The 22689-nt window shown below is 34.8% G+C and overlaps 1 protein-coding gene across 1 annotated transcript; it reads right to left on the bottom strand.

Moving 5' to 3' along the window:
- Window positions 1-337: 337 nt before the first annotated feature.
- On the bottom strand, window positions 338-13386 carry LOC113710386 (membralin-like protein At1g60995). The gene is made up of 14 exons (XM_027233358.2): window positions 13030-13386; window positions 11023-11085; window positions 8504-8932; window positions 7654-7735; window positions 5253-5314; window positions 5040-5134; window positions 4026-4105; window positions 3545-3628; window positions 3001-3117; window positions 2657-2742; window positions 2445-2551; window positions 1998-2089; window positions 1838-1914; window positions 338-1506 (listed from the first exon to the last, which is right to left on the bottom strand). The coding sequence occupies exons 1-14, from the start codon at window positions 13180-13182 to the stop codon at window positions 1018-1020; spliced, it is 2016 nt and encodes a 671-aa protein (XP_027089159.1). The 5' UTR covers window positions 13183-13386; the 3' UTR covers window positions 338-1017.
- Between the last annotated feature and the right edge of the window lie 9303 nt (window positions 13387-22689).

Below are 22689 nucleotides of genomic sequence, written 5' to 3'. Positions count from 1 at the left end.
GTTTAAAATGTGCAACTTTCATGTTGTTGACAGGCTCATACTCCTTGTCACGTACATCCCAAACGGGATTGCAGATTTGCATGGTTTTCAGATCAAAAATCTTGGAATGTCTTGATTCTTAGAAGTGTCACATTGCATTCCTAACAAATCACACACCACAGACACCCTTCCCCTTGTTAATGAGGAGAAAATTGCTAAGAGGAGGAGAATTGGATCCACATTCCCTTTGGGTGACGCTCACAAGGGGAAGTTCTTGTATTTACCACGAACAGGAAGGGAAGAGAGGGGTCGAGATACCAAATTCTTAAAGCTAATCCAAGCAAATAATTCAACTGTAGAAAAGATAAAACAGATACCTTTATTGTCTCGGGACAGAAGCTACGTTATCTACTGACAACGTCAAGGCTTTTATATCAGCTCACAGAGTAAAGGATATATACATCTAATATCCAAGCAGCAAGAAAATATCCAAGCAGCAAGAAGAGGCACATCCATTAGCTTTGCTTTTGTATTATACAAGGAAATGTCTAGACAGCACATGGGCTTGGGGAAGGAGAGGCAGGGCATGTTGCATTCCCAACAGTACTCTGAAAAGCTAGTAACTTCAGAATCTTTTAATTCAATAGCGCTAGGAGTAAAATGAGAGCCACTACCTATATATATATATAAGAAGCTCTCTATCACTACAGATGTTCTCAGTAGGCTGTTATCACCCTTTTATCTCTCAATCAAACTGGTCAACAGAGGGTGATGATTTGACCAGGACAATTCACAATCAACCCCACTATTACTGCCATCAGTCTCTGCTAATCATGTTACAGTTGGCAAATGAAGAAGCCCTCGCCTATCGTCTTTTTTGCTAGATCTCACCCCTTAAGCACCACATGAAATATCATACCAACTCTACAGAATGTACACAGCCTTCTAAAACCTGTACACTGAAGCCTGCTTGAAATAGCTCCCCTGCAAAGCACAACTCGAATGGTCAAGCTGCTCAATTTGCAAATTTTCTGTTATTTATTCCGGATTCTGTGCTACATGGTTTTCCTGCTGGGGAGATCCAGTGAAAACTTGGCCCTGATCTCTTAAATCTCGAAATATAGACAGGAAAGAATTAAGGCCTTCAGAAGAAGCCCCTCCTAGAATCCATAACAACAAAGAACTGAAGGAATTCATTGACCCAGGGTTACCACCGGCTTCTGATTGGCGAAGATCCTGCTGCCCATCTAGCTGGAGAGGATTGCCCAACCTGTCTGGGTTTCCATTATCTGGACGTTCTTGAAATTCAGAAAATTCAGCTGGACCATTTACAGGCACTGCTGGGCCCACACCAGCTCGAAGCCCGGGCCCAGAAGCCAACTCCGAATTAATTGCTCCTGAGTTCCTTGTGTTTAATCTTGTGATATGAAGTGTTGAAGCAAGAATTGTGGAGGACGTAATGTGAAAGTCTGGATGCTGCTGAAAGTGTGACCTCCGGTTTTGTACAAACCTTTGCAGGGCTGGAACCTTTGCATGTTATAGTGTGGAAAAAAGTAAGGAAAAAAGAATATTACACATCTAAACCACTATAAAGTTAACATGAATTATTCATCACGAGGTTTGCAATATTTTCTGCTAAATTCATTCTGTTGTTGTTTGCATCATTATGGCTGGTGCAACAGATCCAATATGTAGCCATTCTGTTGTCCATTATTTATTTCCTTATTAAATTAAACCTATCATAATTATATGTCACCTATCACAATTTGTATATTCAAATGCACATTGTGTTGAGTAAAGCAATGTATTACACCTATTTACGGTTAAGTTGCTATTTGAATTATGAAGAATATATTACCTCAAAACGATTCCAGAAGTAGAGGATAAGGTGTTGCATAAAAGCTGCTGTTGTTGAAAGCGCTAGATATGAAAAACCTTGCAAAAAAAGATACACCAAATAAGAAGAAGTGCACTGGAGCAAAAGCCAAATCCAGTTAAATAATGCGTTCCAGCCATACCATAGGTATATGAGAAGAAGTATATGTGAAACACCAGAAAATAGAGTAGAAAGAAGCGAGGAAAGAATTTCATTGATATTGGTGTGCGGACACTGCAAGGAAAAAGAAACCAGAATTGTCTTAGAAAACGAATTTAAAGGTAGATCAAGTCAGACATGCAAATGTCTATTTGTCCAAATTATTATCTCAACTAGACATTTTAAGAATGAAAGCAAAACTAATAAAATGCTAAGCGTAATAACCTTCCATCTGTGCAAGGTTCTAACATGGTTAAATTTCTGCTAAAGAAGCTGCAATAGTACTAAACCTTCAGACATAATTGAAACTTGGACCACCATTTCATTATCACAGGATCTTATTGTACAACATGCTTAGTGATTTAACTACTTGTGCAGAGAGAGAGAGAGAGAGAAAGAGAGAGAGAGAGAGAGAAGAAGGGTGGGGAACCTGATCAAGGTGAAAAGTTCACAGAGCCAAACAAGAATCAAAACCATAAAAGCCAATAGTTGATCATCGTAAAATTCAAACAGGAAGAATAGGATGCCAATCATTATCTGCAAAAAGTAAAATGATTTCTAATTTAGCACATCAAAATTCCCAAATAAAGAATACAAAAGGAGAAATTCAACCAATAAAATAATTTCATAAGCTGCACTTACTGGTACAAAAACAAGGGATTCAATCACGTGGACAAATATCAATTGGAATGTTGGAAGCCTATGTCGAGCATGATGCTGGAGTTGCACTGCAGGATGAAAGAAAATTCATAAATGATGGAAGACGGGGACTAAAATATGAGCACTCTGACCGTTATCCATATGTTGAGGGGTTCAAAGTAATTAGAATGCTACCAAGCTTTGACATTCAACTCTTGATACAAATCCTTGGTCAACAATGAACAGGACATTATTAATTGATCAAAAGTGCAATCTGGTGCTCCAAATTGGAAAGCACCAAAGCCAACCAAGTTTTTAAGACAACAGATAATGGATCAAAAAGAAACCTGTGAACTTCAGCATGCGGGTTTGTGTCTCTCTCAATGTAAAGGAAACTGACATTGTAGTTGTGAAGAAAACAAAAAGTGACATCATCAGCACACCACATTTGGTAACAAGATAATCTGCAGGAAACAGAGAGCAGCCAACCAAAAATTTTAGATATCGGAAAGTGTGAACTGAGAATAATACTGATATTTCAAAGATTTGCAGCTTCATATATTTGATGTCTCACATCTAAGTCAACAAGATGGATATATTCTCCATTACAATTCACACCTTCAACAGGCGAGTGCTAACACAATAGCAACACCATTGACTGAAGAGCTCCAAAACAAGATTGTCAAGCTGATTTTCCTGCAGCCTAGCCTTAATTTTTAATTTTGAGGGTGATGTTCATCCCTACGAACTAACTAATCAGCTTAGAAACCTTTCAGGAAAATTTGTTGCTCATATATTATAAAGGACATGCAAATTAATTTAGCAGATCTTTAACTGTCAGAACAAGAGCAACGCATGAATTATCACAGGAGAATGGCTTAAGTAACCAACCTCCAAATCTTGCAGAACTTTCTGGTTGCTTGTGAGCATAAGTAAGATTATAGAACTCATTTGTTTGGTAATTGTAAATATATCCTGCATTAAAATTGTAAAATAATTGTCAGAATGTCCAGAAGCAATCCAGCACCTGTTATGCTTTCAATACTAAACACTGAACAAATCTCAGACAAATGAGAAAACAAGAAACATTACTTTCAGAATCTAAAGTCTACCAAGGTTTCGAAATTAAAAGGAATAAAAAATTGCAATTAAATATTTACAGAAGGAGAGTCATTTGATACACAGACCATCCACCTTAAGACAAACAGAAGATAGAAATATGACTTTTCACTTGTTTTCTTAGTCACATATCACTGAGTTAACAAGAAGCTAAAAGCCAGGATCTATAAGGTGCAGAGAACAATAAATTCTTGTGGAAAACAGAAAGAAACTGAGGAGATTTAGAGAAAACAAGTTTGAGATCATTTATTACCTTGACCAGGAGAGTTCAATAGACTATTCATTAGAATAGTATCATATCCTACCAGTCTGTTAATCAAAAGTTGCTGCCACCTGAAAGGAACAGAAAAAAAAATTACATAAAAGTATACTGGTGGGAATTTTTGTGCGCATATGCTTCACAGTACAAATCAGGCTTAACAAAATAAACAGTTGTTTATTTGTATCTAGGTCTGTTCTCTTTTTGTCCGCTCAGAGTAAGAGTATTCAAGATCTTCAAACCAAAAGTTGACTCAATATGATATACGCTCTTGACATCTTTTTCTAGCTTTTTCTACACTTAGAATAAGAAAAACAAAAATGCTCATTCTACAAGCTCTACAGGGCTACTAATACATTCAAATTTTCTTATGGACAACAGATTTTAATTTCCAGAACATTCAAAGAAAAATATCCTTTCAAATTTTGAACAGGTTTACCAAGAATCACCTGTTTTAAGTGGCTTTAGAATAGTTAAAGAAAGTTAAAGAAAAACATTTTTTTTCATAAACGCCTCATATGTTAATGCATCTAGAAAACATATTAAGCAGAGAATTTCTCACTTGTTGCACATAAATTAGTAACTTTTTAGTCAACACTACTGCATAAGGCACAGAATTAATCATATATCAGCTGCTTGTAGCATATGACATAAATTTTAGAACTGCTATATGAAATCCATCTATAAACAAGAGCAACTGACAAACCTTTCTGAGTTCCCAATAAGAGGTTCATAAATATTACAAAACAAAAGGAAAAGAAAAACAATCTATATATATATACATTTTACAGGGTTAGCATTTTCTCTCAAAAGTTTGGTGGCTTGACCCAAACCATGACTATGATTTACCAGAATTCAATACATAGATAAAACTTCATCATAAATGATATCCTTGCCCCAAAATGGCCAACCACTAGCTATTCTTCTTATGAAAAGAAAGGACTGAAAGTTCAAATGATATCACCAAAGAAGTGACCAAGGAACAAGAAGACATATTAAAGATCTTACCTGTTTCCAAAGCAGGGATGCCATGCTGAGATGCTAACATTTATGGTGCGTATGTTGTGCCTTATTCTGGCTTCTTCAGGCAGCAAAAAGTACCCCTAAAGCAACAAATCATCCAACTTTTTAAATAAAATGGGAAGGACTTTAGAACTTTAGTTAACCTCATATACAGTCAGTATATTTAATTGTGAGGAACTAAACAGTAATGAGGATTACCTTCTCCATCGTGTATAAATAAGTTGGTTCGAATACATTGCTTCTTTTTCCAAGCCAATGCACTGATATTTCAAAAACAAGCAAAAGCTAAGGCATGAAAGATATTACCAAAATGCTAGAAGACAAGAACTTCATTACAATATACATATCTGTATATATGCATATGTATGGATGTATATGCATATGCACATCCATGCATATGCATACGTACATTGTAAAAAAGAGACACATAATGGTTTAATGGTTTTAACATTTCTTAGCTTCAGTGATGTAATATCCAAACAGAATTGAGAAGCTAATAGTTGACTAAGAGAACTATTAAGACCAAGTAGGCTAAGTATAAAAAGGGATTCACTACTAAAGACTTCAGAAAACAAAGTTAACTGACTACACATGGCAAAAGACAGCCGTGTGGAATATCATAGGTATCTCTGTAGTCTATACCCAACTTGTCGTGGTGTGGATTCTGTAGTAAATTGGAAAGCATTCATCTACATAACATTGTAAATACACAATTAGGCAACTTTCCTTCTATCCATGCAGATATTATATTTTATAAATACTTCTGTCTCCCACATCCAATGAGTTTTTTCTTTCCTCAAAACCCCACAATCTCACATTTAATTTGTAGATCTTCTTGTCTACTTGATCTTACAGAATTTCTTTCATTGAAAAAATCTCTTTCTGTCCTATCACTGATCCAGTCAACCTGTTCCCCCCCCCCGGCCCCCACAATCTCTCTCCTCCTACTACTGGTGTCATCAGAAAAGGTAAACATCATATATTCGATGCATTAGGCAGTCAAATCCAGAAATCAAGCTAAAGATTCGCCCAATTACCAAACCAAGATTCATACCTGTTATGTTTTAGGTGCTTTGTCCTTGCACCTGAAAAGAAATTCTCCTAAATCACTTTACATATTAGTCACTTGGGTAAAGTGGATTCTAACATCTAAAGCATATTTTTTAATATTCTCCTGCAAAAGTAAAGTGAACTATAATCTTCACTAGTGAAGATTTATTCTCTTCAATTCACTCTCATTATTTCCTATTATTCTTTCTTCCAAGCCCTCTCTTTTCAACTTTACTTCTCTTCAAATCAGTCATACTCTTTCTACTTCTTTCCCTTCTCTTCTCTTCCCCCCTCAGTCCCTCACATACACATAAAACCCCACACACGGAGAAACGGTTAATTCCCATCCTGTTTCAGATGCATTTGTTTCTCAAGTTTTTTTGTCGATATAGTTGTACTCCAATTATAAACTTCTCAGTGAATATAAGGGTACATATATTTCACGAATCAAAATAGAATATGAATTTGATAGAATATTAGGCTTCTCCACTCTCACATTGTATTTGCATTCCCAATAAATATTGCAGGTCCTTCAAATTAAATTTCAGCTTCTTCATTTTAACAGCCTTGGAAGTTCATCTCTCTCTCTTTTCCATACCCAAGACATAGAACGCCTCAAAGAGGGAGAGCTTGATTGGTAGGAAGGGGAAAGAAAACCGATTTAGAGTGTACATGCAAGGTATTTTCTCCATTTAAATTTCTTCATAATTTATATGATGCAGTATATGTCTTACTGCTTACTAGGTCACTGTTTTTTACTAGTATTTTTCTTATCGTTTTCTTTATGGATTGGAACCACGGCAGTTGATCAAATACCAAAAGAAACAAGAAGCAACAAGTGAAAAGAAAGATAAACAAATTTGTAAGACTCCAGCCAACCTAGAGGTGCAGAAAGAAATCATGAATACCTATGTGTTTAGCTCAAGCAACAAAAGACCCCATTCTAGACTTTTAATCAAGAATTCGTAATGCATAATCTAACCCAAAAATGGCCTCATTTTCTTTTCTCTGTTTGAGTGAGATGGAGGCCAGCATAACTGTCCTTCATAATTGGAGGCGTACTTTGTGATATCCACACTAATTACATTTTCATCTTGGAGATTAATAGAAAGTTATACCAAGAAAACACTCGCTTCAGGAAGAATCTTAACTCTTCCATTATTCTCAGCAAAGGCATGCCAGATGCACCATTCCTAGCATTTTAAAACAAATGCTCTGCAACTTTGGATTGGTGACTCAAGAAGCATAGTTCTCAGGTTCATTCAGCAGGCATATTCAATCGATAGTATTTGAAGTATGTATCTTCCAGTTCCCCTTCCTTTTAAGCAATGAGGATTCCCTTTTGTCTATCCTATTGCAAGAAAGTTATACCCCACTTTTTATGTTTTTCCAAGAAATACTTTTTTTAATAGATTGCACAGACTAGCCGCAGAAAAATAAAGGCTGCCTTCCAGATGATGTGACCTTGGAATGAGCTTTCACATTTGATAATATATAAGCATCCTTGGACTATAATAATGCACAAACTAAAGAGAAAGGAAAATGTTACCTGCATACGCATTCAGCCTGTCTAAATGAAGGATTTTTAGCCACTTCGGGATATCAAGATTCAAGTTTATTCCAGATATGTCCTAAACATAGACAATGAAGCAAAGAATGTCATGTTTAGATTCAAAAAGGGGAACCTATAAATGCATTACAACATGAAGTATAACAGATATATTCAGAGTGAACCGCAGAGAGTATAGACATAATTTTTATGTCAACGCAATCAGGAACTTATGGTAAAGACAGCAACATTAAACCATAAAACTAAAAGAATTCCTATACTGTTCGTATAGCTTGACATTTCCTTCCAGTAGACTAGGATTATCACCATGCACATCTATCATAATCAGTTTAACCCCCAAATCCAACAAGTTCATCATCATCATAAGCCCAATATTAAGTTTTAGATCCCGCCTTTCAACACCCAGGGTACAAAACAGTATGACACATCTCAATAACCTTGTGCAGAAAAAATCCAACTTGACTGAGATGATACACTTGCATGCCAAACCATTGACATCCAAAACAACAGTCTTTGTAATTTAAGAGTTGGAGAGCGAACCTCCAGTGCCGCACAAGGTCAAAGCAAAAATGTAATTCATCTGACAAAAGTAATTTTGCCTTGATTATTGTCATGATGAACTGAAACTCTCAGCGCATCATACAAAGTTTTGGCAAGTAAACTCATACTGTGGACATTTTTTTCTGCCTTAAGAAAACATGAGAAAAGAAAGAGAGATTAAGGCCAAAACCTCTCTAGATCTTTACAAGACAAGACTCCCATAATTCATAACAAAGTTTCCACCAACACAAAAAATAAATAAAAAAATAAATTTTTAGTCAAAGCTCACCCATAAACCTCCAAGAATTCGTTTTACAATTCTCCAGAGGAAAGATACCCGCCCATGCCATTTTCTGCCCAGGTGAACAATTGCTGCTTTAAGTGATTCTTTTGGTGACATGTAAAACCTACTATGTGATGCATCTTTGTTGATTTTGTGGACACCATCATCTGCAGATTGTTCCAAACCTTCACCCACTGTAGAGCCTTCTGCTTGAGATTCCAAAAATTCACCATAAGTCCTCCATAACTTCAATGGAGATTTGTCCCTAATAGCACCAGAAGTAAGCCAGTCCAACCCTAACTTTGCAGATAAAATAGTAGGCTCGTCTCCATTCGCACTTTCAACTTCTGATTTTCCATCAGCATATCGGCCCTCAAGACCATTGATTTCATTGTATTCAGACTCATTCCACGTCCATAAGCCATCACTAGTGATCTGCACTAGAAACAAGAAGTGCCTTAATGATGACAACTTAACCACATATTCAACAATGGTGCACTGCCCATTAGCGGTCACAGGAGTTAACTTTATGAATATAAGTAGTGGGCAACTTCTGACTGACTCATAAATTTCATAATCCAACACTACTATGGCGAAAAATCATGCAAATGCACATGCACAAAGAGAAACACACAAAATCCAGCTTTGAGAGGGTCTCAGAATGGAGCAATATATCCTTAAACAAGCATATTAAAACCATAACTCTTTGTCAAGAAAAATGACCCTTTTCCTACAGAGTTAGTGTTGCCAAGCCAATAACCATAATCTTCCATGAAATTTTGTTCTTATATTGAAGTTTTATTTTTATGATGAATGGTGCAAATATAATGTGAATCAAGTCATCTTCCATGCTAATAAACGATTGCCAATCATTATCTTTGATTATAAATTAGATAAAAGTCAAAAACATAATCAGAATTAATAATTCTATACAATGCTGCCCCCATTTCGTTATTTTCCTATCTGTTTTAGCTTCTATTAATAAGTAGTATAAACTCATTTACTTCTGTTGACATTGGAAATTCTATTTAGTTGAGCTGCATGGCACCATTCACATGAACAACAAGCCCCAGAAAAAACAAAGTGAACTAGAAATCAAAATCCTTTCCAGCCCCTTGTAGGGCTATAGAGTCTCATGAATACTGTCTGACTGAGTTTCAAACTTAAACAATAAGGAAATAATTCCTAAGTTGATGGCTATGCAGTTACCCCTTTGCTACCTTAATTTTCATTTGAAGCAATAGGCATGCTGAAAATGCTAAACTACTCCAAACACTGCATGGTGTCTAAACACATTCTAACCAAAATAAGATTTATATATCAATCAAGATCATCAAAAAAAAATACACAATACAAAACTTTAGCTTGACCTGATCAAACCTCGAAAAACATATAATATGCTCAATGAAAGGGTATCCTAGGTCAATCCAAAGTAAGCAATATCAATCAATTTATCCACTCCAGAACCCAAAAAAAAAAAATGCAGATCAGCATTCAAGAAACTTACACATAACATTAGTGTCAGATCTCTTTTGTAGGCTTTAATCCTGTTTAGGTAAATAGAGACATTGGATTTTGTTCGGGGTTTCTAAGCTCCAACTTGGATTGCGCTTTATGAGTTATTGGAGTTTTTTTTTTCAGAAAAATAACACCAACGCTGTCTTGAGATGTAATGCGTATGAGGTAAAAAGGTGGTAGGGAAATGTGTTAAGGGAATATTCTCCCAAAAAAACCCAAAAGAACTTTCCTCCAAAAATGCAAACTATACAAGGCATATGCCTCATAAGGAATCTAGTTAGAGCAAAACAACATGGTTTAGTATTTAAACTACAATGCTTATACTATTGTTTCTACCTTATTCAGTATGCAAAAGTACCCTTGCAGCTTTAATCTTCACAAAGATGCTAAATAAATGTTACTGATTTTCATGGTACAACACTCATACTGAACCATTCAACCAAGACTGAGGTTGATTTAATTTACATATGCAAGATTTTAAGGGAAGATTTTGTTGAAAGAAAATCCACTTGAAGTGAATTTACTAGAAACACAGCCTTATATGCATAAGAGATCAACCACTCACTGTGCACCCCTTAAATAAAACAAGAGGAGCAAGATGTCCAGAAAATAGATACACCAAATTCTTAATTACAAATTGTCATTGCACCCAAATCCTTTTAAGCATATATAATTAGATTCAATAAATAAGGAAATCTGAAGACCACTTTATCTTCTTCATTTTTCTCTAGTTTAGTGGACCATCAACATGCCACTTCAACCTATTGACATCAATCCAAAAATCTAATCAGACTAGTATAAATCAAGTACTTCAAGAATCCAATGAATGAATCCTACATAGGTAGCCCCGACGAACAAGCTAGTAATCAAAAAGACCAAAGGATTAAGAAACTGCACATAAAATCCCTGGCCACAGAAAACTACATCTGCTGTCATTTTGATTATGGTGCTATCACCGTGTTACCAGGAAAACAAGTGTAGATAGAGAGAGAGTAGAAAGATCATACCTTGATCTGAATAAGCTGAGCTTCTGACACGTTCACTTTTGGAAGTTCGCTTGAGCAACCAGGCTTCATTCAGTGGCAAAAAAAAAGGAGAAATAATGTCAACTTCCACACTTTTATTACAGGACAAGGAGGCAATTCAACTAAAAAGCACCAAACAAAAACAGCAACTCCAAAACCAACAAATCCCAGAACATAAAGAACACACAAAACACAAACATGACAAACAGACATCCTGAGACATACATAAAGATCAGTTGATTAAAAGAAAAAAAAAACTCATATCATATGTAAAAATTAAGAAATTCATACAAATCCTTGAAAAAGTATATAAGAATACCTAAGAAATTCATAACAGTTCCAAATCCTAAGTATCCCACAAGTGTGACGCAGAAAAGAAAGTGTAACTCATTGGGAAAACATCCAAAATCACAATACAAACAGCATCCATAGTAGGATATGTTATGATTACTGTATCAATAGGAGGAGGATTGGAGATACAGAAGCATTGCCATGATGCAAAGTAATTCACCGTTTATATGAATCTCAGCTGAGAGGGAAAAAAAATCCAGATTGAGAACTAAGAAAAAGGAATGGCATTCAACCTAAATCAATGCCCTATAGTTCTAAATAATTTACAACAACAGGTTTATAACTGAAAATCATTATGAAGCAGTAAATGAAATAAACTAAAGTTTTAGATCATTCAGCAAAACATACCCAGTTGTCCAAGCATATCACCGAATCTATCATTCATACATGCTACGGATAAAATATTTGCTATATTAAATCTGGTATAATTGCAATGGAAATTCACAACATTAAACATAAACGTGATTCTAAAGGATCAGTACAGTAAAAAGACAGTAGATTGTACACAATTGGGTCAGTTTGTTGTAGAGAGAATAAAAATCACTTGAGTTTAATGTGAGAGTGACAGATGAGGAAACTACAGTAATTTTCTATGTGAATCATATCATAGAATGAGGATTCACTTATGATATGTTAGATATGGAATTCCCACACTTTACTAGAGAGGACTTTTCACAAAAATGGGCCTCCCTCTTCAGCTAATAATGCCAAAGAAATAATCCAAACAGTTATGCGAGAAGGGCAGCTACATTACAGATTATCCAGACATACCAAACAAACACTAACAAGGAAAAAAAGGAGGGTAACTGAGAAAAAGGGACTGAAAGTGGCAGTTGTGATTGATAGGACTACAAAGCAATCTACTAAGCAAAAGTATTCCTGAATACAGCAATCCTATGGCATCCAATTGAGCCAAGCAAGAAATGGGATTGCTTCTAGCAACACTGATGAAACATTTGATCATATGAAGGTGGCTGGCAGCCTGAAGCCCCACTCCCCATTTCCATACAGCTGCACAACCATAATTAGTCTGCTTTGATGCTACACCAACAGAGTTTTATCTAAAGTTGGTTCTGAGAGCATTTATTGCATTTTAGATTTTTTAACCCCTCACACTCGTAAATCTTTTACAGTTCTTAACAATTCCCAACTTCCATTTGAGTAATCAACAAGGCCCTTCTGCCATTTCAACACAATAAGGTAAAAAAGCAGCTGACTTAAGAATTTGTGGGAAAAAAACTAAAAACCCGGGCAATCAACCGGTGATGATGTTAAGCATCTTAAAAATTCCCCTTTTTTATACTGTTCAACATAATTGGCCTATAACAAGTAAAAACAATAACACTCTGAAAACAAAAAGCCCCTATAATTCTTTAAAAATAAACCCCTATAATTCTATTATTCAAGAAAGTGCAATCTAAGGTTAGTTCTGATCAATTCCCATAATATCACGAGATTCCTCGAGAACCTAGCTGACAAAATAAAACCCATAAGCCCAATTTCTCAAATTAGTCACACAAAAGAACAAATATTCACTTCTCCAACACTTCTTACCTAATCAAACAATCCAAAAATCAAGCAAAAGATCCCCCAAAAAAAGTTTTAAAATAAAAAAAATCATAAAATAAAAGGGTTTACCTGCTGAACATAATTGGCGTGCATGACAACGAGAATACAGAAGAGAGTGACTGCGATGAAGAGGTACAAGTACTCAAGAAAGTCTCTAATTTTGGGAGTCAGCATTTCAGAAAAGCGTTCTTGAACCCTGATAAATGTCTGCTCTGGATCCATTATTTTCCCTTTTTTCTGCTATAAATAATAGTAGCAAAAATAACAGCAGTAGTAGCAAGAATACATCACACCATAAGAATCAATTTAAATGGGAAGATTTTTGTTCGATTGATAATATGGAAGGATAATTTGTTGTGATATAGTTGGGGTTTTTGTGGGCTAGGGATTTTGGAGTTGGGATTTGATATGCTGATTTTTGGCAGTAATTTGGGAGATTTTTTTCTTTTTTCTTTTTGTTTTGGTAAACTTTTGTGGGGCTCAAAGTTCAAAGATGTCTACTTAATTTGAAAAGATTAATTTAAATAGTTTAATTGGTTGTTGGATTGATTGACCATGTTTTGTTGATGACAAAGATGACTAAGTTTTGAAGTTTTGTTTATTGAGATGATTAATTGACTTGGTTATCTGAAAAAAAACTTTTGGGCTAATTATGAATGGACCCTTGACAGCTGATTTGATTATCAGAATGTTGAAGTTGTGATTTTCAAACCGGAAATGAGTTTTTTTTTTTTTTTTTTTGGATTGGTAGGTTAGACACAATGAAAAATTCATTCCCTTATCCTCAAGATCCAGTGTAATTAATAGGGATATTTGATCAGGTAATCAGGTAATTGTGAGAATTTTTGTTGGACTCTTAAACCGGTCCTTTCCTGGATCGATTTTGTGCAAAATACACAAGATATAATTTTGTATGCACACGATATAATTCACTTTCAATAACGTGTAACTATAGAATAAAAATTTGTAGGCTCTGTACATAGTGTAAAAATGATGTATAAGATGTAATCTGAATCTTACATTTTTTTTTTTGTCAAATCTTAACCATCAATCTTTCGGAACGATTGCAGGAAACTGCCCCTCCTCCCCCTTTACTCCTTTTCCATTTGCAAGGCTTAATCAAAAAATAATAATAATAACCTTAGGAATTAAAAATCTAAACTATACCTACTCTCTCTTTTTCTGTCTTTAATAATAAGAAATGGATTAATCTTTCCTATACTATGCGAAATTTAAACTTGAAATTTAATTTTTACATACATGTCATGAATTAAATGATAATAATATATACACTATCAGTGTATATAAAATTTATTCATAAAAAATACTTAGTTCAAAAATGTTTCAAAATTTTCCCTCGAAATTTTGATTTCCCATATGAAAAGAATGGAATATTCTTTTATCAACGACTGTACTTTAACTTACCGTCAGCAAATGTAAAATGATAGCTAATCGATGGGCTGCACCCAGCCTTGCCACAAAACACCGATTATACCAGTTGTATAATGTAAAAGAAAGACAAATTGGACCTATGACAGTTGTGGAGTTTTCCTTTTATTTTTTATTTCTTTGAGCCAATTCAAGGCTTCAAGTACAAAACAAACGAAGGGACTCATCTGCTATTAGAGCCCAGAGGTACTTTTTTTTTTTTTTTTTTTGTCAATGGTAACCCTTATTCATAGTCTAATCTATATCAGGGAAAGGAAGGGCTCAATTGGACCAAAAAGGATTATAGAAAGAGAATATTACCTCTAGACTAAAAGTGTGCACTACTACACATCCTTTAGATTTTATTGTAAATGCAAAGATTATTTTATATTTGGATATTCATCTTCTCATAACATGAGTTTATTCCACTCTTTTTATTAGCAGCAGCGATTTTTAGGGAGTGCTTGGTTCATGCTCCGCAATTGGAATTGGAATTGATATCATATACAAATAATTAGTACGGGCCTATGTTATCATTACAATATGTATTGTTTGGAAAAATCATCTTAGGTTCGGGTATATGAATAAGATATTATACTTTTTTAACCGTTTTCCCTCCTTTTTCCCCTTTTTTTCCGTTCCTACACATTCCACCTACTTTGGCCGTTGACAAATAGCATTTCTTCCTTGACCACCACCAATCAAATTTCAAACTCAAGAGAAATTCAGACCTAATTACTACTTATACCTGAAATCGTATTTAATCCCAAGATCTTCAAGCTTTTCCTATCAAAGATAGGTATAAATTGAAATTAGATATCCAAAATTACAAAATGTTTATCATCTTCTTTGGTTCAAGAAGGGATACATAATTTTTACCTTCAAAATCACCCCAAACCTAATCACCAGAAATCTTGTCAACTAATGTGACTAGATCGAAATTTTTTGCTACTATTGAAGTAGGGGTGAGCATCGAATTCGAAGTTGGTAATTTGGTAGCTTCAAATTGGTAATTTTCAGGAAATGAATCTGGAAAATTCGACCTAATTCGTAATTGAAATAGAAAATTTCGAATTCAAATTCAATCTGATTTCAATTCGGAATTCGATTATTTACTGATTTAACTGAATTTCAGAAAAGCCAGTAAATTTAACCAAATTCAATACAGTAATTGGGCCACAAACATGAACTTAAAATTAGTATTGATATTCCACAATCTATAACACACATTGTAGTTGGATCACTGATCCACAAACTACAAACTGGTGAAACTAAAAATTCACACTCCACAGTCCATAATGCAAAAATAAAATTCGAAATTAACTTGTCCACAAATCATAAACTACAATCCATAATCGAAAATGAAGAGTCATTGTCCAGAAACTACAACAAGAGTTGGTTCAACCCTCAACACTCAAACTTCAGCATTTGTGACCTCTCAAAGGTCAATTATAGTTGGTTCAACTCCCACCTTCAACAACTCTGTAAGAGCAAACAAAATTCATGAAATATCATAAAGGCAATTATTAGAAATAATGAAATACTTTAAATTCTACAATAAGAAATTTGATAGCTTACCAGATTCAAAGGCTTCAAGCTCTTCTAGATTTTCTTCTACATTCAATTCTATCTTGGAGGACTGAAGCCAATCTTGAGCACATATTAAACCTTGTACAATTCTAGGAGTCAAAGAACTCCTAATGTATCAAAAACATGACCTTCGGTACTAAAAGCGGATTTGGAGGCAACGGTAGAAATTGGGACTACTAACACATTGCGAGCAGCTTTAGAAAGGATTAGGAATCTAAGGCTATTGGCCTTCCACCACAACAAGATATCAAATCTCTCATCATCTTCCTCACACTCCTCATTCAAATATTTATCTAATTCAGATTTTGCATTTCTACCCCCAAGTTCCATTTTTCTCTTCTTAAACTCCAACTTGTACCTATCAGTGATTGTTTTAGAGGCATCTCCATGAAATGTAGTTTTACTCTTTTGAGAATCATTTGAAAGTGAAGAAGCGTGATAGGCAGAATGTGAGGTAGGTGTGCTAATCATCTTGTATTCATTAAACAGCTCAAACATTGCATCTTTTGCAAGGCCAGCTAGTGTTGTACCATCGGACTCACCATACATTTGGCAAACTACAAATTCAAGGTGAAAATAAAAATCAGCATATTCATCTTTTCAATCTTTCCCCCAATACTTGTCATATTTCTCCTTCATTGATCTTGCCATTGAACTCAATTCATTATTGTCAATTGCTGCCATTTCAATAAAAATACCATGAATGTGACTAATATCAGTGAAAAAATTATTTGAAGTCACATATTTGGAACCGGAAACCTTCACAGTTAGCTAATAAAAGTTTTCCAAAAAAATTACCAAGAATCTAGCTTTTGTCCAATCAGATTTTGTTGGCAGATTTTCTAACTCTTGAAGCATATAAGGATTCTGCTCCTCAAACCTCTCAAAAGCTCGCTCAAACCTCTGAGTTGTATCTAGCATTAGATATGTAGAATTCCACCTAGTAGAGACATCCGAACTGAGCAATCTTTTACATTCAATTTTTTCAATTTCAACACACTCCTTGAATTTTTTCAATCTAGAAGGTGACTGTGTAAAATATCTAACTACTGCCCTGATACAATCAACTGAATCCCCAAATTTTTTGATGCCATCATTGACAATTAGATTCACTATGTGAGTTACACACCTCACATGAGTCCATTTCCCCCTTAACACAGCTTTTCCCCAATTTTGAAGTTTTCCTCGTAAATATTGGACAACTAAATTGTTGGAACTTGCATTGTCAACTGTAACAGTTAGAATATCATCAACTCCCCATTCTAGTAGACATTTTTCTATGGCCTTACTAATTTCATTTCCCTTGTGACTAGCAATAGGACAGAAATTTAGGATCTTTTTGTTCAGTTTCCAATCATTATCTATGAAATGGGTAGTGAGGCACATATAGTTTATCCTTTGAATGGATGTCCAAGAATCTGTTGTTAGACAAATTCTGCCACTGTCATTCTTCAAGAGATGTTTCAGCTTAATTTTTTCATCTTGAAGGAATTCTAAATGATGGACAAGCAGTCTACATCATATATTGAAAACCTCTTCCCTCTACATGTTTAAATGGCAACTCATCAACAATTACCATATAAGCTATGCTTTTTCTAATGACTTCAATATCAAATTTCCAACTTATAAGTGCCCCTTTAACCTCTCTCTCTAAGGTTTCAGTTTCACCCAAACGTAAAGTAGCATGACCAGTTGGCTTATTTTTAGGATTTAGAGGACATTTTGCTACATGAGTATTAAGGGGAGTCGTACCATTACTTTTGGGATCAACAGCTATGTCCTTCTCACAGTATTTGCAGATTGCATGACGAACTCCTTGCACATGCTTTACATGAAAATGATTCCAAGTTTTGGACCTCTTCTTGTACTCTCCTATTTTCTTGACAAAACCAGATTCCTCACAGCTTTGTGTAGTCGGACTAGGAGGAAGAGTTCCTGGCCCTTCTTATTCCAGCTCTTCACGACTTGGATTACTTTCAGCATCGGTAGACATAGTTTCAGTTTTTTCTTTTTTTTGTAAATCTGAGCAAGTAAATTATACAATTTAGTGCAACAATCAATTATCAATAAATATGAATTCAATTACAAAATTAAATAAGAGTTTAGAACTAATCAACTTAGTCGAGCAGAATCTGTTGATAATTGATGGTGCAGTAGTAATTACTAATTTACTATGCTGGTGCAATAGCAAAAAGTAGTTCGACCATAGCTTTAATTTTACTTACATAATTCCATATGAAATTAATAAACAAGTTTTAGCATTAGATCGACCGCAGCTTCATTATTCATCAAAAATTACACATGCTTCAAAAATACCCCTTTAACCTCTTCCTCTAAGGTTTCGGTTTCACCCAAAATTCACATGCTTCAAATCAATTAAAATTTGAAAATAGAGCAACTTATTAACGAAATTAGGGCAACTAAAGTATTAAACTTACCTTTAGGCTTCAACACTGGCGATCCATAGTCCTGGTGGTGCTGGAGGCTTTATGAGTGAAACTCAGATTGGAGTGAGCCAGTGAGATGTGGATTGTGGACCGTGCAATGAGAGCCGAGATGGAGAAAAAGAGAGAGGCATGGTCTATGGAGAAAGAGAGAGAGGTGTGGTCTTCTTCATAGCTTTGTCTGTGGAATCAGGTGCGGCGGCAGTGCAAAGGAATGAGAAAGCAGAAGAAACAGAACGAAGAGTTGGGGACTTAGGGTATGGAAGAGTTGTAATATTTGTTTCATATTACACTTGAATCGGAATTCGAATTTGAAAACAGTAAAATTGTACCGTTTTACGGAAATAAATTTGAATTCGATAAAGCTGAATTCAGTAACCTCAAATCCGATTTCGACCCAAATTCGATAATTACTAATTCGGTACCCCCGATTTACCGATCAAATTATCGAATTACCGACTTCAAATCATCAAATTCAAATTGATTTCGGTTGGTAATTTAGTAATTATCGTATTTGCTCACCCTCAAGTTTTTAAAAGCACTTCTTTGCTGTCTGATGGGAGAAGAGATATTGGGAGAGAGGAAGGCCTTGTTTGGACAGCAATTTTCCGTGAACATATTTTTCAATCACCTTTTACTTACATATATCAAATCGCTACAATAATTTTTCTACAAAAAATCCAGAAAAATGCAATCCAAACAAGTCATTAGTTTATATGCTTACTTTAAGCATTAGTTGAATTGCTAAGGCATCCCACAAAATTTAGTTTATCCTTCTACATTATAAATAACATTCTTTTTCTATTCCAAAATGTATAATTAGCTTTAGGTATAGAAAGTCTTTCTTGATTGGAATTTTAATTAAGCATATAAGGTTTTATTATTGTGTTCTAACTTAGCTATTAGATTTTAACATTCGAATTTTGCATCTGCGGAGTATTAATGAGAATAAGAAAGATATGGTGATTATGCTTTTTTATTTTTATTTTTTGATAGTGTAAGGTGCTAGTGTAGTTTAATTGTCTACTTAGTGAAAGACAATTCATTTGCTCCAAAACTCAAGATAAGAAAGAAGTTCACTATGACTAGTAAATTTCAATTAGAAAGTTTTCTTCTTCGTAACAAACACAATAAACGTTTCAAATATGTTATCTAACCAACTTTAATCAAGTAGTGATGAAGTTTTACTTGTTTTAAGAAGTCTTTACTTTTCTAATGTAAAACTCAAAAATGGTGTTTTTCTTATTGGACTCAATCGAGGAGTTAATTTAGAAGTGTGAAATAAGGTTGGAGGGAGTCCAGATAAAAGGCAAATTATAACTGGGGGTATACGAGAAATTTAAGGAGTTACAAGTTGTAAGGGAGGATCCAATATTCATGTTGGGCAACAGGATTGTCATGGAAACAAACTAGACACCTCGCGTTGACCGATCGTGAAAAGAATATCTCTAACTACATAAGGCGCGGAAGGCCTTGCTACAGTGATTCTGCTGGTTATTTTGTAATTTGAGCGTTGATTTTGTCTTTATTTGTCTTTGTAGGTGTGATGGAAGTCATTGTGGGGTCATCTTTGTTTCATGCTTGTCAGCCACAGGTTCTAAATTTTGGTCGCCTTATTCCAATTTTACCCTTTTACACTGGTTTCGTTGTTGTTTCTCTGCAGATTTTGGCCTTTTCCGTCTTTTTATTGCAAGTAGTGGTTGGCCCGTTGCCTGCTGCATATGCCTGCCCAGATTTCTTGGACCTCTCACGGTTTTTGCGAAATCTTTTATGGTCTGCCGTATTATGTTGGTTCATTGTGTTTGGATTTCAGAAACAAAAAAAATGCTACTGTATCCATCCATAGCTACTATATCCATCCAAATATAGCAAAAAAAAAAAAAAATGATAGGCAAACAAGTCACCAACTTTGGCTGCCAAATTACTCTTTACAAGTTTCTCGCAACTTTCGCTAGCATAAAATTAATTAGAACCAATAATCAAATCACAATTAGACAAAACATAAATATACCGTAAACAATAAAAATACCAAAAAATTGCAAAACAATTACTTACTCTACCAGTAGAAAAACATATCAAAATCATAATCATTCAAAATAATACAAAATATGACAAATCCATACTACATTACAAAAATTATTATATTACAAATCTTTACACGTGTTCCAATATAGAATACTATGTCTTCTGCTCCCAATATGTGCCCGTAAAGCTCCAGGTGTCTTTTGGCTAATTTCTTAGATTATACGTTAAAAAAAAAAACAATCCGTCAAATGTACCTCTAATAGGGGGTGTTTCTCATTCTATAGCGGCCGTGCTGACTGGGCACGTTCGCATAATTAAAAATTCCACTAGAAACTTGTCTGCAAAAAATTTTGCAAAAAATTCATGGGAGCAACAGGTGTCAGAGCGGACGTGCTGAATGGGGACGTCCGCGGCTGATTTCGGACAGAGCATGTGTCAGACGCGGACGTGCTGACTGCGCACGTCCGCGGCTGACCAAATTACATCCGACTGACACAAATATGTGTCAGTCTCAAATATGCGTTATATCTTGGCTTAACACAGCTTCACGCCAAAAAGAAAAGGCAAAAGTTTATGCAGAACCCATTCAATCCAAGAATTTATACTTTTTTAGTACAGGAGACTTTGATCCACATTTAAAAAAAAAAAAAACTTGTTTCCTGTATCTGGGGAGAAAGCAACCTGGTGTAGTTTTAAAAGAAAAAATTAAATTGAAGAATCACTAGCCAAAAATTTGGGGGGGGGGGGATGAAGAATTTTATTAGAGGAATTTAACTTTATTAAGAGCAAGACCCTTTAAAGAAATTGTCATGTAACGCTTATAACACAGGGCTTCTTGTGGGCAGAAGCTAATTTTTGCTTAGCTTTAGAATCAATGAAGAACTACATGCAAAATAAACAAATAAGAAAAGACCTCATTTATACAAAAGAAGAAATAATCCCAAAGACCAAACTTTTTCAGTTCAAGAGAACTTTGCTGCTAATGTTTATCCTTCCTAATGGTGCTCCACTTAGTTTGGCAAAAAGCAGATTGGTGTAGGATTAAAATCAGTCAAATCAGACCCTACCTTTTTTTATTCACTGTTAAAATGCTTGGCTTAGTTAGGCACAAATTAAGTTCGTTATGGGAGTACAATAAATTAAGGACTTCACAGCAGAAACATCAGAAGCAAAGACCGGATGTAATTTGGTCAGCCGCGGACGTGCGCAGTCAGCACGTCCGCGTCTGACACATGCTCATTCCCAAGTCAGCCGCAGACGTGCCCAGTCAGCACGTCCGCGCTGACACCTGCTGCTCCCCTGAATTTTTTGCAGACAAGTTTCTGGTGGAATTTTTAATTATGTGGACGTGCCCAGTCAGCACGGCCGCTATAGAATGAGAAACACCCCCTGTCAGAGGTACATTTGACGGATTGTTTTTTTTTTTTAACGTATAATCTAAGAAATTAGCCGTGTCTTTTGCTCGCAATATGTGACCGCCACAAATTTGGTTTTAATATTAATATATACTGAATTATATTAGTTTAAAGCTTCCCCTCACGCTCCAGTTACAAGTTAATTGTTTCCTTTTGCTATTATGATCGTGTTTTATTTTCTAATATGTCTATATCTAATAAATATAAATCGCAAAATAAAATATCTCCATATCTAAGAAATATAAAATATAAATCAATTATGAACCAAATATACATGTCAACAAAAATATGGATTTTTTTAAAAAAGGTACACATCAGGACAGATTGTGTGTGTATCTAATACTATTGATTTAAAGCTTTTACGTTTTAATATTGGCAAAGTGATGATTAATTCTGTGTTTTTTTATATATAACTGATTTTTAGCCAAATATAAATATTGACAAGAATATTTATTTCCAGAAATTTATATATATGTATATATATCGACACAAATTTAAATTTTGTTTGTATCTAATAAATGTTTATATATATATATGTATACATATGGACACAAATTTAAATTTCCTGTTTATCTAATAAATATTTTTTACCTTCTCAATTATTAATTTAAAGTTTTTGCGTCTGTTTAGCAAAATACATAGCAATTCCTCTACGATGCCACCGTATGCTATCAAATTTTACGTGGCTCTTCTCTGGTGATTAAAGGTTACGTGGCGCAAAATTTATTTTACGTGGTTACAGATTACACGTTACACCTGTAGGTACAGCTCATGTCGTGTACTTAAAGATAGAGATATGCTTGTTTCATTCGGTTCTTTCACATATT

This window comes from Coffea arabica, chromosome 9e (assembly GCF_036785885.1).
Source record: "Coffea arabica cultivar ET-39 chromosome 9e, Coffea Arabica ET-39 HiFi, whole genome shotgun sequence".
Taxonomy (NCBI): Eukaryota; Viridiplantae; Streptophyta; class Magnoliopsida; order Gentianales; family Rubiaceae; genus Coffea; species Coffea arabica.
Note: the sequence above shows the minus strand (reverse complement) of the source record. Positions and strands in the feature narration are given on the sequence as shown.